The 14960-nt window shown below is 34.9% G+C and overlaps 1 protein-coding gene across 4 annotated transcripts in view; it reads right to left on the bottom strand.

The window, feature by feature from the left end:
- Positions 1-14960, bottom strand: part of AKAP7 (A kinase (PRKA) anchor protein 7) — a 90090-nt gene that overhangs the window by 26513 nt on the left and 48617 nt on the right. For all 4 annotated transcript variants that reach the window (XM_012723732.1, XM_012723740.1, XM_012723748.1 and 1 more), the window contains one exon: positions 13581-13728. In XM_012723732.1, the coding sequence (XP_012579186.1) occupies positions 13581-13728 (148 nt within the window). The remainder of the gene's footprint in view (positions 1-13580; positions 13729-14960) is intronic.

The following is a 14960-nucleotide window of genomic DNA, read 5'->3' as shown; positions in this document are numbered from 1 at the left end:
AACACTGTAAAAATTACTGTTCTGAGACCCCTAATTCATTAATTGAAGGAAATTTGATTTTGACAACTATGGACACACGTAAGAAAAGAAAAAGTGTTTCTTATTCAAAAGAGTCGAGAAGAAAAGGAGTAAAAAGAGAAGAGTAAAAAGAAGAAAGCTGCTTTATACCTTCAAAATTCTGAAAGCAGACCTAAAGAGACATGCTTTTAAACACAAAAGAGACAACTGAAGACTTCACTTGATGGCAGGCAACACACTTATGGAAACTGTTAGACGGATAAATGTCACAATTTCAGTAAGAATTCAAGAAGTGCTTGACAATTGACAGAAACACAACTCGTGAAGATTGGGATGTTTGAGAATATATCTTGGGTTTTTATGTTGACATTGGGGTGAGAAAACACAAATATTCTGGGTCTCAAGAAAGTAGACACATCCACTACTGTGTTCTCTGTGTTTTTGCAAAACCAAATTTCAAATCTCAGTAATCAAGTCACAGTAACTGTATACCTATCATGCGGACACAACAGATGATCCTCCAACTCTTTAGCCTCTGATGCATCTTTATATTTATTTTGTAAAGAAAAGGCAACTGTTCTGAAACAACATTTAGTTCCGACAGTTCAAAGCTGTGTTATGAGGGGCCTGCCTATAAATAAAAGATGCTAAAAGTTGTAACTGAAATCCTTATGGGTTTTTAATCTTACTGTTAAGGTCTTATTTTTATTTAGCAAAGAGAAGAATCATGATCTGTGAAGTTTGGGTATCAAGAGTCTTTTTTTTTTTCAAGTATTCTACTTTATTCATAGTTCAACAAGGACTTTTGAACTCTTCTGCAGTGTTTTAGTTGTTTTTCTCTAAGCCTAGAAGGTACAGGTACTGTATTTGAAGTTGTCACATGCCACATAATTTTAGTGTGTAGCTGGAAAGAAAATGTGTTGTTTCCTATCAAATTAGCTGTGCATTCAGGAAGAGGAGAAACAAGCAGGTAGGTAACAACAGAGAAGTTCCTGCTTAGTGCTCCACATTAGTCACACTACAGTGCCAGTTTCCAAATGCCTCCTCCGGACTTGTTAACCAGTCAGTTCTTTTCTAAATGTGTGGCCCAATCTTAAACAAGGCATGTAGTGGAAGCTTTTTCTTTATCTGGTAAGAAATAAATTAGGGAACAGAATTTATGTCCCTGACCAGAGAAAAGATAGCAGCGAAGCTCTTAAGACTGGAAGAGCTGACAAGTTACATCAAATATTTGGGCACTTTGAATTTATGCTATACTATATTGTCAAATCAATTTGATTCCAATCACTGTTTATTAAATACTTAGTGCATGTTAATGCAATAATCAGATAACTTTTGAGGTGAAGTTACTCATAAGTCAAGAGTGTGGCCAGGACACATGAAAGAGAAAGTTCATGTGAAAGAGGGTGGAGGCTATGCTGGTGTTTTATGGTGATGAATCCCACTCAACAGGTTTTTTTTTTTTTTAAGATTTATTTATTTATGCATCCAAAACTGGGATACAGGCCAGAGGTATGTTTGGGGGGGGGGAGGGAAGGGAGGGGAGAAGAGGATTCACCAGAGACAGGTAGGGAGCAGAACAGGCAGATCTACTGAAATACAACGCTGAGGGGAGCAGCAGGTAGGTCCGGAGAGGTCTGCCATGCCATGTGGGTCACCTCCCTAGCCGGGATCAAATTTGTGCTGCGTGGCTGCGATAGCTTCATAGTGCTGAACTTTAACCTGTTGCAACCACCAGGGAGGGCCCCACTCAACAGTTTTTTTAAAGCAACATATAACAAGACAAAGGCAGTGATAGTCATTTAATCCACAGAGATACTGCTCAGTCCTGCTTTTTATCTGCCCTTCTATGCAGATATTAACAAAGAAATCACAAAACCTGACATGAGTCTACTCAAAGAAAGTTAGTACTTGAATCTTAACACCTATTACAAAGAAAGGGAAAGTGGAGGATACACTTAGTTTGTGGGCCAGTATTTGAATTATCTGACAAAACTGCTTTCTTAATCAAGCACCAATCCTCCAATGCCTAGACCCTTTCAAAGCAAAAGCAATATTCTTTACAGAAAGGTAAAAAAGGTACTTCAGAAAGTCTTAAAAGGTATTTCAGAAAGTCTTTGGGACCCAAAGAATAGATTTATTTGTAATGAAGGCAAACAACACAAAACTTAGTTTCACAAATTCTAATGTATTTTTTTCATTGGTCCAAATTATTCTTTATGAGGGGTATCCTCAGTCTATACGTAGCTCTGAAAACAGTCCACTGTTTGAACGCGGGCAAGACAACAGCCAGCGACATTTCCTGTTTTGCAAAGGATTTGAAGATTTTAAATAAAAGATGCTTTAAAAACTCAATATAGTAATGTCAAAGTTATTTTTTTCTCTAATAACATTTAAATGGATAAGGAAGAATGAAACAGAATCCCTGAGATAATGAAAAGAGAATTCACTTATGTATGATGAAAAGCAGTTAATCAAGATTGGTTTTTATCAGGTCTCAGAATCTGTCATAATCTACCATGTCCAGGCTGACATCCAACTGAGGCACTGTGCCAAAAACCACTGTTTATGAACACTTCTATCAACATTTGCTAACTATCAGAACTGTTTGAATACCCATAAGCCCAAAATATGGAGTCTATCACCTGTTAATACACTTCTTAACTCACATCTGAAAAGCGTATATAGTAAAATACATTCGCCTGTAAGTAACAACAACAAAAAACTGGATTCAGATGCTTCAAAAACAAAGAGGTGTTATTACATTTCTTGGCCCAAAGGCAGGGCCACTGAGGATGGGTGAGCTCAGAGGCTTTCCCAGAACACAACTCAGTCTTCTAGTCTCCCATGCTCCACAACTGTGGTAGCCACCACTGTGACCCCATCCAGAGATGGTGTTGAGGTCAGGCATCACGTGTACACTCCAACAAGTCCCAAATAAAATCTGAGATTCTCATCCTGATGAATAACACGTCAGCAAGAAAACTACTCTTGTCGGGTTCGGAGCACATTTCCCTTTCCATACCAGAACTGGTCACACACCATGCCCAAACTACCCGCAGGGGTGAAGCATGAACTAATCAATGTGTCCCAAAGCCCACATCTCACAGGGAAGGGAGGGTGTTCTACCAGCAGGGAAGAGAACAGACTAAGATTAGGCAAGGGACAGGGTCCACTAGAGTTTTATTTTGCCTTTTAATTAAAATACAACATTCACTGTCAACTATAGTTAGGAAGGTGGGTGAAAAGGTTTATAAATAATTGTGTAACAAAAGAAAAGTTCTAAAAATGTAAATTATTGAAAAAGAGTGGAGTGCTGTTTTTAAAAAGACTGTATGGATAATGTTTGCTGCATTGAAAAACTAATTGTCAAAATGCATAGTTGGAGAACAACTGGCAAAACTGAATAGCTTCCATCCCTTATAAAATAAAAACTCAGGTAAGATGGTAAGGGAAAGTAATTCATGTGCAGGGTGAATTATTTATATTGCTAAGCCTGGAAAACACATTCACTTCACTATCTCTCCCTAACATTCTCATTTTTTCAGCTCAAACCTTCCCTCCTCTGAGCATCCTTCTCTGACTGTCCCGGGTGAAATTAAAGTACCTTCACTTGGTTCCAATCAACTACCTTGCTGTCATTATCACCATATATGTAATCTTCATAACTTTAAATTGTTTGCATGACTTCCCATTACAAAGAGTAGACGACCTGAGAGAAGAGTTTGTGCTGGCCTATCTGATCTTCGACAACCAACATAATACATGGCACTTGGTGGGTTCAATAAGTTATCACTGAATAAACAGCACAAGTAAATTACAAAGTGATTTATAAATTATAAAGTGAAAGAGGCCTCTTTCTGTGACAGCAACTCTTCAAATGAACCAAGACGTCTGGGAATACACTTATGTGAACTCAGGCAATATTAATGAATCCTGAAGTTGAAGTTGTTTCTGCCAGAACCAACTGGGAGCCATTTACTCACTACAGTCACCCCATCCCTCCAATTCCTGTTTTAAGAATAAATAAAGAACAAAAGAATACAATGGAATTGATTTTTAGAGCTGAACAATGAGAACTTTATTACTTTTCTGTCCATCAATCAGTTGCAATAATAGCCTATCTAACACAGTAACATAACACAAAATTGAGAATTTGAGAAGTACAATGATGGAAGAAACTTCATGAAGTCACTCAGCCCTCCAGGTTAGATGACCTCATAAATGGAACTCACTTCCATCTTAAAAGATGATCATTTATAAATCCCTACCCGCCCTGTGCTGGTACCTAACAGTCTTTTTTAAAAGTTCAATGTTTTTCCTAATTCCTAAACAGTGTAGACTTAGTAAAGACTAATAAGAAATTGACTTTATTTTCTTAAACTATTTTCTTTTAAGTCCTCTCTGTTTAGTCTTCTCTGTTTTGGAATAAGAATTTGACACATACTTCATAATCAAAACAGCAATACTAAAGAACTCTAGTGAGGAAACAGTAGATAAATTTTAGGTGTGATGTTAAGTGTTTTTCAGGCAATATCTCATTCAGTCTTCATGACAGCCCCATGAAATGACCATCATTAGTTTCATCTTACAGGTGGGTTTAGGTTCATCAAGCAATGGGCCAACGATGTCTAGCTGAGAAGTGGCAGTAACCATTAAAATATGATCTAGCTGACTCTAGAATCTTCTGAGTCATTATGCTTTTCTCTCTGTACTGTACTTTCTCTATCCACTATTATGTATCCTTTCTAATTTCTATATGCCTCACAAAATTGGAGAATTTAATAAGTTTCATATGTTTTGCCTCTTGTGATTTCACTACATTATCAAACTGATTTTTTAATAACACTACATTAGATGGAACTGTTTTGCTAACTTCATTGTTTTCCTTGTACCCAAAAATAAAACCTCAGGCTTTTATCTTCATCACTATATTTATATACATAAATTATGTATAAATGTGTACATACAATATGAACTCACATAAATAAGAGCATCTGTTGTGTGTGTGTGACTTATATTTTTGAAATATATTTATTTCATTTATTTTTGAAATACACCAATATTACTCACATGCCAATTTAAGGAGAGCATTAAATTAATGTAAATCTATAATAACCTGAAGTGGCTGTTCTGATGATACAGATCTATTGCATACTATTACAAAAATTATTCTGGTATAACTAGTACTGTTATTACTATTAATAACCAACATAAATAACACTACATATTAAGTACTGTACTAAGCACTTTTAAAGCACTAATTAGTAAGGTGAAAAAAATGTGAAGTATTTTTTAGAAGCAGTTAGACAATGTGATAGGCTAGTTAACCATAACTTTTGGCAACTGGAAGGATTTCCTGACACTAATTTCCTATATTTCAATGGCTTTGTTTGACCACAGGCAGCACTCCAGTGATTTTATTCAGTTTATTTTACATTCTATTTGGAATTCAATATTTAGTATCATGTTTTCCAAAGTACTGAAAACTGAAAGTTCTATACATAATTCACAACAAATTATTACTACAACATTCTGGCCACAATATTAAATTTGTCATACAGTTACCTGTACCCCATAGAACTGTCCCTTTAATATGTAAGGCCTGTAGTAAATCATCAGGCTTGAAACCAGGACAGCAGGTGGCTGTATTTTCAAACTTGGCTGAGTATCAGCTGCCACTTTGCGTTAGGCTCCATAAGAATAGCTGATAAGTCACTTAAAGTACAGTGAGTTATCACTAAGATTAATCTTCTCAGCTACTTATCCTGAAGCTTCCTCTAACTCAAACAGATGTAAGGAAATTAGCTGAAATTTCCAATTATCAGTTACTTTGCACTTTTACTAAGGGCAAATAGTGTAATTTCAAAGACCTTCATTTTAGAAGACAAGTTTCATCAAAGAAACATTTAAAGAGAGGACAGTTAGATTACAAAAAACAACAAGATTGGTATTTGAAACAGTCTATTAACATGTCAGAAAGTCTGCTTTTTCAAGAATATTATGCTTTCTAGCTAGAAGGGTGAGTTGCACTGAATCCATGGGAGTCTTGGTTTTCTGCTTTTATCTCACCATAGGACACATATGAGCAAATAATTTGAATGAGACATTACACAGTCACTCAATTTTGTATTATAAAGTAAATAATGAAATACCCTGTACTCAGCTCTTACTAAGTTCCTCGATAATTTTGAACAGAGAAAATTTCCAATTTCACATGAAAAACTACAGTTCCCTCTTTGAACATAATTGAAACAAATCTGCCTACTTTTTTTTATACTTTTGTGTGGAATTAATATTGCAACACTATATAAGTTTCAGGTATATACACATCATTATAAATCAACATCCCTATATACTACATTAACTTCATCACTAAAAGTCCAATTCTATCTTTGGTCTAAGTAGAGATAACATTTTCCTTATTCCCCTGTCAGCCTGTACAAGAGAATGACAAATTTTTTGGTCCTGCATACAACCAACGAGACTTCCCTATATAACAGAATGTCGATTTCACATCCTGATGATATTTTAAGTCAGTTCTGCTAGTTTAAGTCTGGAGTATTTTTGCAATTGCTATATTTTTATCATAGAATGCTGAAGTGGAAATTAAAGAGGAAGGGAGAAAAATAATTATAAGAGTAATCAGACCAGTTTATATTTTATATACAGATAGCTGAGTAGCCATAAAGGCAATTTGTTAGAAGAAAAGGTTGGAAATATTGATGAAAATTAAGTTGAAAGTTGTCAGAGGATTAATTTTTTTCATGTTTTCCTTGCACTCAGGAACTAAAGCAGCAGGTCTTTAACTGTTGTAACTCATTTACACTCTTAAAACTTCCCAACGATCTCTTCCAACTAAGAGCTTTTGTATATGTGAGCTATATTATAAATATTTACTTTAGAAATTAAAACATAGGTAATTATTTATTAATTTCAAGAGTAAAGCAATTAAAGGTTATCTTAACTACTACTTTATCATAATATATCTGCATTTTAATTAAATTTTATAGTTAGAAAAGTAGCATTATTTTTGCAATTTTCTGTAATGTCTGACTTAATAAAAGGCATTTTTAGCCTATCTGATTGTGCATTACATTTGTTGCCATTTGTTGTTTCATAAAAGTTCAAGAAGAAAATCAAGTCTCACAATGATATATCATAAAAGGGAGGACAACAGTCTCTTTCAAATTACTAGAGATATTCTTCTTTGATATTACACCAAAACTCAACAAATTAGAATTTCTTAAAGTTTCATTGCAAAGTGGAATCTTAAAATGTATCAATGAACTTTTCATATTCTTCAGTCAAATCTCTGGTCTATCTTGAGCTTATTTTTTAATTCCGTAATTTTTATTGGGGTCACACTAGCTTATGGCCCTGTATAGAGTTTAGCAGTACAAGTTCACCTTTCTCAGCTGTATGTTATCACACTATGCCCATCACCAAAGCACCAACATTCTCTACCAGTCCCAGTGGGCTATCTTGAACTTTCAGTAGATCTTTTATCCATGCACATCTTTGTAACAATACTCATCTGTCATTAACAAAACAGTGAATCACTAAATTATGTAGATTTCCATATCTGACATATTTCATTATACAAAAAAATTTTTTTTTAAAGCATTCATTACTATTACCCCAACTCACTGGGAAAGTTTTTAAGTACAGATTACAAAGGTGCACAAGTAAACTTTTTAGGTGATGGAAATGTCAGTATTTTGTTGATAATTATTTCACAGGTGTATATAGATGTTAAAAATCAAATCAGAAACACATGTCTTTTGCAGCAACTTGGATGGAGCTGGAAAAGATCATGCTTAGTGAGATAAGCCAGAAAGAAAAAGGAAAATACCAGATGGTTTCGCTCATAACAGGAGTATATTGGACCAGGTGAGAAAATAATAAGAATAATGAACAGTCATATACCAGAGACATTTTGTGTGGGTGGAGTGGGGAATGGGATCAAATGGGGGTGGGGGAGGGAAGTGCACAGGACTATGGTGATGGCACATGGGTGACTCTGTGATGGGAAACTCACAGGGATTATAATTGAGATGAAAAAAAATGTATAAAATGATGTAAAAATAAACTATTAATTAAAAAATAAATAAATAAAATCAGGCCCTCCCTTGTGGCACAACAGGTAAGAATACAGCACTGCAAGTTAGCCACAGCCGCTTTAGTGTGAGTTCGATCCCTGGTCCTGGAGGTGACCACATGGCGAGGCAGACCTCTCCTGACCCATCTGCTGCTCCCTTGAGCAGTATACTTCATCAATATGCCTGATCTGCTCCCCACTATGTCTCTGGTGAATCCTCTCACCACCCCTGCACCTCTGGTTTGTACCCCATTTCTGTATGCACAAATAAGTAAATCTTTAAAGTAAATAACTTTTTAAAAAAAAACTCATCAAATTATACACTTTAAATATGTGCAGGAAAAAAATAATAAATATTTGCAGGTTTTGTAAATAAGTTTATACCTCAATAAAGTAAATGAATAACAACAAACTAGGAAAATAGTGTCCATAATTTTACTCTGTGCTCTTTAATTTTGTATATAAAATTTTACTTAATTAAAAAGTGAGGGGAAATCTTTGAGTTTTATGAAACTTTCAAACTCCTTGTAACATGCTAGATTTCCAAAATTCTTACTTTTCTCAAAAAGCTTGAATTTTACCATTAACAGTAAATAAAGTTAGTTGTCCCTGGTATGACATTTCTTTCAAGAAAATATTTACCAAATAGTGAAAATGATAGTTTATATGTCAAGTGTTCTTTATGAAAAAAGTAGCTATTTTAGGTAGCAGCTAAATAATCATACAAATGCTTTTTCCTTGAATTAGCCTCCTACTTCAGTATGCAAGTGCTTTAAGCATGTTTTCCGTTGTTGTCACATTATTTTTAATAATACAATTAATATTTTTGACACAGTATTTTAAAAAAATTCTCAAAGGTTGAGATTCAATACAATTAATATTTTTTTACTACTCAGCAAGAATATTCTTATATGAAACTGGTTTACTTTTTTTTTTTAAATTACAACTGTCTTGAATCATACTGGCCACACATAGTATAATGCTAGTGCTACATGAGTATCAATGTTAATTCAGATGAAAAGACAAATAGTGTTTTAATATTATTATAAACATAGCTCTGCTCTCACAAATCTTAGAAGATTCTCAGGGACCACCAAGTATCCATGGTACAAACTGAGAACTAGTGGACTAAAATATATTTTTTTTAAAATTTAAATCCAACTTCAGTGTAGCCTTGTAAATTATTAGAATGTTGAATTACTCATTAGATAAGCACAGTGCAATACACTTTCCTATAGAAGACACAGATGATTCACATAAGAAAAGCAGACTTTCAAGTGCTTTTCTATTGTTAATATTCCCTCTCCACTAAGAAGAGCTTTAAGTGGACATACAGCTTTTAACAATACAAACATCTTCAAAACATACATTTTAAAGATATATTATTCATCACTGGTCTGACAAAGGATCAAATTTAAGGCTTCTAGGAAGCTCAAAGATTTTTGCCTTGCTATGCCTTTCATTTTTTTGCCTTGCTATGCCTTTCATCCAATGTGGAATAACTGTCTCCTTCCACCTCTTCCTGTCACATCAATCACTCACAGTCTAATCTTCTATAAGGAAGATTCCCATGTCTAAATACTAAAGTTGGGCAAGATCCAGGAATGAGCAACTCAATGCTTTTGGAGTTTCGCCCTGGCCCTTAAAGACAAAAGAGCACTGGAGATTAGAGCACCAAAATGAGAGTTCAGGGTCTCTCCAGATACAACCCCAAAAGTTCTTTCCTTTCAGATGAACCACCATCTAGACAGGACACTGTCTAGATGTCCTATGGCTGGACCATGGCAAATCTTTTAAGGCTGACAGGACTGGTATACAGTGTCCAGGTCTCTTAATGGTGACTCTCAAAAAGCAGAGACATTTGGTTTTATTTATTCAAATTACACATCATTCTCTATATTGTTTTAGCCCATAGAGTCTGAGTAGGTATCTTGTTGGCCTGGCACTTGATACAGACTTAACTGGTAATAATGATAGCTGTGATGACTCAAACTTATCTTACTATGGCCCTTTCTGTCTTCCACAACCATATCTGTGCAGACCTGTCTGATTTCATTGGATCTCATATTTGGTCCAACACTAATTCCCTCACTGCCTGTGTGCTACAGTTTAGAGCTAACTTAAGGGTCATATACTCTAGGACTCAATCCTGAATCATTTTTCAAGTATTCCAACTTCACCTGCCTTTTTTTTTTTTTAATCCTACATCATTCCACTCCATCTTCTCTGCCAGATATGTCATTATATAAGACTATGTCTTTTACCTCTCCTACCTCCCTCACCAACTCCTCATATACTCAAACCTAGCAAGCTTACACTCTGTAGCTTCCTCAGCTAACTAGACAGATATATTATTCATCACTGGTCTGACAAAGGATCAAATTTAGGTTCAATCCAGGCATCTGCAATCACTAATACTAATGTTGCCCTGGCTTCCAATACATTGTTTATCTTACCCTACAAACCATGTCTATTGCTGCAGGAAGGAGTCCTTTCTCTGCTTTCTACTTCAACTCCATCTATTATTCTGAGTGCTGTGACTCCTCACATCTACACTCGCCTGGAAGGTAAAGGTATACATCTCTATCATTCTGTCCCATCAAAGACCATTATTATTACATATAAAACCCTATTCATCTATTCCTCCCCCTTCTCCATTTCTCATAGTCTTAGCTGCCCAGTGTCTTTATGTCACCCTTATGCACTGTATCTTATACTTCCCTGTTTTTCATGATAGCCAGGAGAGAGGTATACACATTGTGTGCATTCAATACTTTCATGAAATTAATGATGTACAATTATTAAACATTAACATTTGAGATTTTCAGAAAAGCATTGTTTCCAGCTCTGCTTAGAGAAATCATAAAGAAATACACTGATCTGCAGAAAAATAAAATAAAATAAAAACAACTTTCTAGACTTTTCCAAATTCCAGACTGTCTTCTGTATGATTTGTCTGACAGCTGAAAGTAAACTAGTCTTTGCAAGCACTAAATTGCTCATCAATCTTACAAAGAGTGTCATTCAGTCAATTACTTTCCCTAAGGAAATATAAATGGAATGTAGCTTCTGGAGAAAAATTAATTCACCCAACTCCAGTAAGTAGCTCACAGAGAAGAATAACTTTCACCATTCTAGGGTACCTGAATCCATATTCATTCTTGTTTTACCAGGGAAAACAAGTTTTGTATTTTCTTTTTATTTAGATTTAAGCTGATTAGTACAGTTAAATGTGTATGAAACTGTAGCCTAACAGTAAATGTCATAATACCCACATATGAATATGAGAGAACTAAAATGCAGGGCCTTTCTTTTATCTGAAAATACAAATATTGCCTCCATATCCTACCAAACTCTTCTAAGGTCTTCTTAAGAGCATTCCGTGACAGAAGAGAACACTCAGTCTGACAATGTAAAGCCAACAGAGAATTATAACAATGAGCAGGAGGCCAAGTTCAGATGCTATAGGAAGGCCAATGTATTTACTATCCTATCCAGGACAGGAATATGGGAATGAAGAATAAAATAAAAGCACGGCCACATTTTCTTATTGTCTGGAAAGCAAAAGAAACCCAGGATTTTTATATAAAATCACCTCTGTGTAGCTAACCACAGCCACTGAAGTATGAGTTTGATCCCTGGCCAGGAAGCTGACCCACTTGGCACAGCAGACCTCTCCTGTTATCTCCACTGTTTCCCTCAGCAGTGTATTTCAATCACTGTAACTATTCCTCTTTCTCTGGTGAATCCTCTCAACCCCACACCTCTGGCCTATATCCCAGCTCTTATATGTAAAAATAAATAAATGCAAGACGAAAACTAGGAGAAAAATATAAATGAATATGTATCAAATCTTCAATCTGGAGGTTGTTTTTAGTCACAGTAATTAAAGAAGTCACAGCAGAATTTTCACATCTATAATTTAACAAAAATTAAAAAACATTTAATATGGAAAAAACCCAATTGCTCTAGAAAAGGGCAACAGATAAAGAAGCTTGAGGAAGAGCTAGATAAGTGCCTACATAAAGAGAATTTTAAAGACTAACGTGGAAAACAGCAATAAGAAAATCTTGTGCCTGAATCATAGTGATTTGGGGCAACCCGAATAGTTATCTAATGGCGGTACAGGAGAGACATGACTTAAGTTATCTTGTGCCAACCCACGGATATCTTCAGTAAAATCTACATACCACTCATTTTTTAGCTGACTTTTTTATTTTAATAGGAGTGGGAAAGCAATAATCACTGAGTTCTCCTTTAAGGTTGTCCTCAAGTAATTACAGAGAAGCTATGGAAAGTTTGCCAAACTCTATATTAAACAAGGATTTAAATTTGCCTTTACAAGGAACCTAAACAGAAATGCTTAGTATGCCTCAAAATTGTGCAGAAAGGCAACTCTTCTTATAGAGATTTTGAAAAAATTAAAAGCTTCCTTAAAATAAACTTGAAATGTTTCAGAAGATGAAATTCAAATGCATTCTGAATGTCTTCTGTTCAAGACAGCTAAGATCTTTGAAAGGTAAAATGATGACTTCTCTGAAGAGCTCTAGAGAGAAAATGAAAATGAAGTTGTGCTTGCTGGACATTTTTCAAATGCTTTAGTAAACTTCAGTATTAAGATTCTTTCATAATGTACATTTCCACAGATTTTCTTCAAGTTGATGTGGGGAGAAATAATCTTGTGTGAAGACCTTGAAATATTTAGGCAAATGCAGTTATGTCTTTGAGTACTTTCAGGTTACTTCATGTTATACAAATCAGGTTATCTTGAAGTTCACAATTTTGTAAGAATTGTGCCTGGTTTGAAATTATAAATACATCATAACAAATCAGTCTCCTTTGAAATGCATTCACATAGTGAATGGTGGGGAACAACCCTGTTCTAGTTTTTTAAAGTCTTCATTTAGTGTACATTTTCCACTGGGAAGTATATGAGTCTGTTTCATCACCTGCCTTGTCTCTGACGGGGAGGCTGGTGCTTAGGTATGAATCTTTCTTTTCCTTTTAAACATGTTTTCCTTATAGAAAAAACCTGAAGGATAAGTTTCGATCTTTGTAAGCCATGAACAGGTTTCTCTTCTCAGAGTGAAATTTTCTGAATTGAGATATGCTATTCCTAAATAAAAGCAGCAAATACGAAAACACTGGGCATGGAAAGGTGTGGTAGGTGGAGAAAATGACTTCTTCATCTTCATGGAAATCAAATAAAAATATGTTCTGAATCAACATTTTAAGTTTTCACTATATTGAAAGCACAAAAGTGTAAATGTTATAGGTACTAAAATCTTCACAGATAAATGAGTATTAATGTTTACAAAATTTTCAATGTATTATTGCCAAAGCATAATATTTAAGAAAATATGTCACCGAGCAAAACATACATAACTAGTTTTAAATCTCTGCCAAAATAAAATGATACTAAGGAAATAAAAAATAAAATCCATTTTTAAGTGGCACTCACCAATCACAATGGAAGACTCACAGTGGTAATAGCCATTACTTTGTTTTTCCTTCAGCATGGAACAAAGATCTATGCGATACACCATCTCTTCTCCAAATTTGTGACTGATAAATTTTTCATAAATTTCAGGATCTATTTTTTTCACTCCCTTGAAATAACAAAACATAATTACATCAGTCAGGCATTTCATCTAGGTAAGTCAGGTCTTATTTATATCATATTTTTAGAACCTGTCCTAAAGATGCTTCAGTCTTTCTGCCTAGGATAATTAAAAAGAAAATCATTAGAGCATTGAGTTTATATTTTGGCAGCACTCAGAACTTCAAATACTCTAAACTTCAGCAACAAATTATATCAAGTTGAAATGTAAGTTATAAAGGATAGAGTAATCATTTTCAACAGAGAAATGGGTGTGTTTAAGTGACACAAATCTCAACATTTTATAATGTGAAAAAATGTTCCATTGGTGTACTCAAGTTTTCAAACTGCATACGAAGGAAAGACAATGAAATTATTTGAACTGAAACAGGGTATCCACGAATCCTCCAAGTTCTTCGCTATTGTCCCTTCTATTTCTCAGTATGCTTTCACAACAGCAAGATGCCTAATTTTTGAAAAATCACAGTGGGATGCCCTTGGTAGCTCTGTAGTTTCCCAGAACAAGGAAAGAACATATCGCCCACCCTTACTATACAACAGGCCAGCACCCATTTCAATGTCCCAAAATACAGTCAATATGTTACATGACAAGCTTACTAGCTTGACTATGTGTGAACTTTTCCTCTTAATTTATACATTTTTTATATTTCTCTAGCAATACTTGTCATTGCTGCAAATATGAAAATTCTAGAAAAAAAAATTCATGATCCTACTAATATAAGGTATTAAGACTGTGCTGTAGATAAGGTCTTTTTCAATAGACATATATTATTTTCAGATCTTACCTAAATCTTACCAAAGTGTAATTATAGCACTTATTTCTCCTTTATATAATAAAACAAGAAGTTTTATTATAAAAATTTTTTTATATAAAAACAAAAAAATTAAATCACCCCAAACTGCTACTACTCTAATTTCGGTATACAGTATGATGTCATTTTTTGGACTTCGTGTGGGGTCCGTGGGTTCACTTTGGGAAAGGTTTCAACACAGCTCCCTTTGCAGTGGCATGGGGTGAGTTTCCCAGGCGAATTTTCTCCACAAGACAGAGACTCAGTTATATTTAAAAAGCAGATTTATTAGGGAAAAGGACAGAGGAGTTAAAAGACTCTTGCATTGGCACAATCAGGCAGGAAGAGCTGCCCCAAAGGAACAGGCTTTCAGAGAGAGGTCTACAAGTTGCAGGCAGGCAGCCTTAAGAGCGCAGCCTCCACTGGGGGA

This window comes from Condylura cristata, unplaced genomic scaffold (assembly GCF_000260355.1).
Source record: "Condylura cristata isolate star-nosed mole 26May11 unplaced genomic scaffold, ConCri1.0 scaffold00001, whole genome shotgun sequence".
NCBI lineage: Eukaryota > Metazoa > Chordata > Mammalia > Eulipotyphla > Talpidae > Condylura > Condylura cristata.
This window is presented reverse-complemented; position numbering and strand designations above follow the sequence as displayed.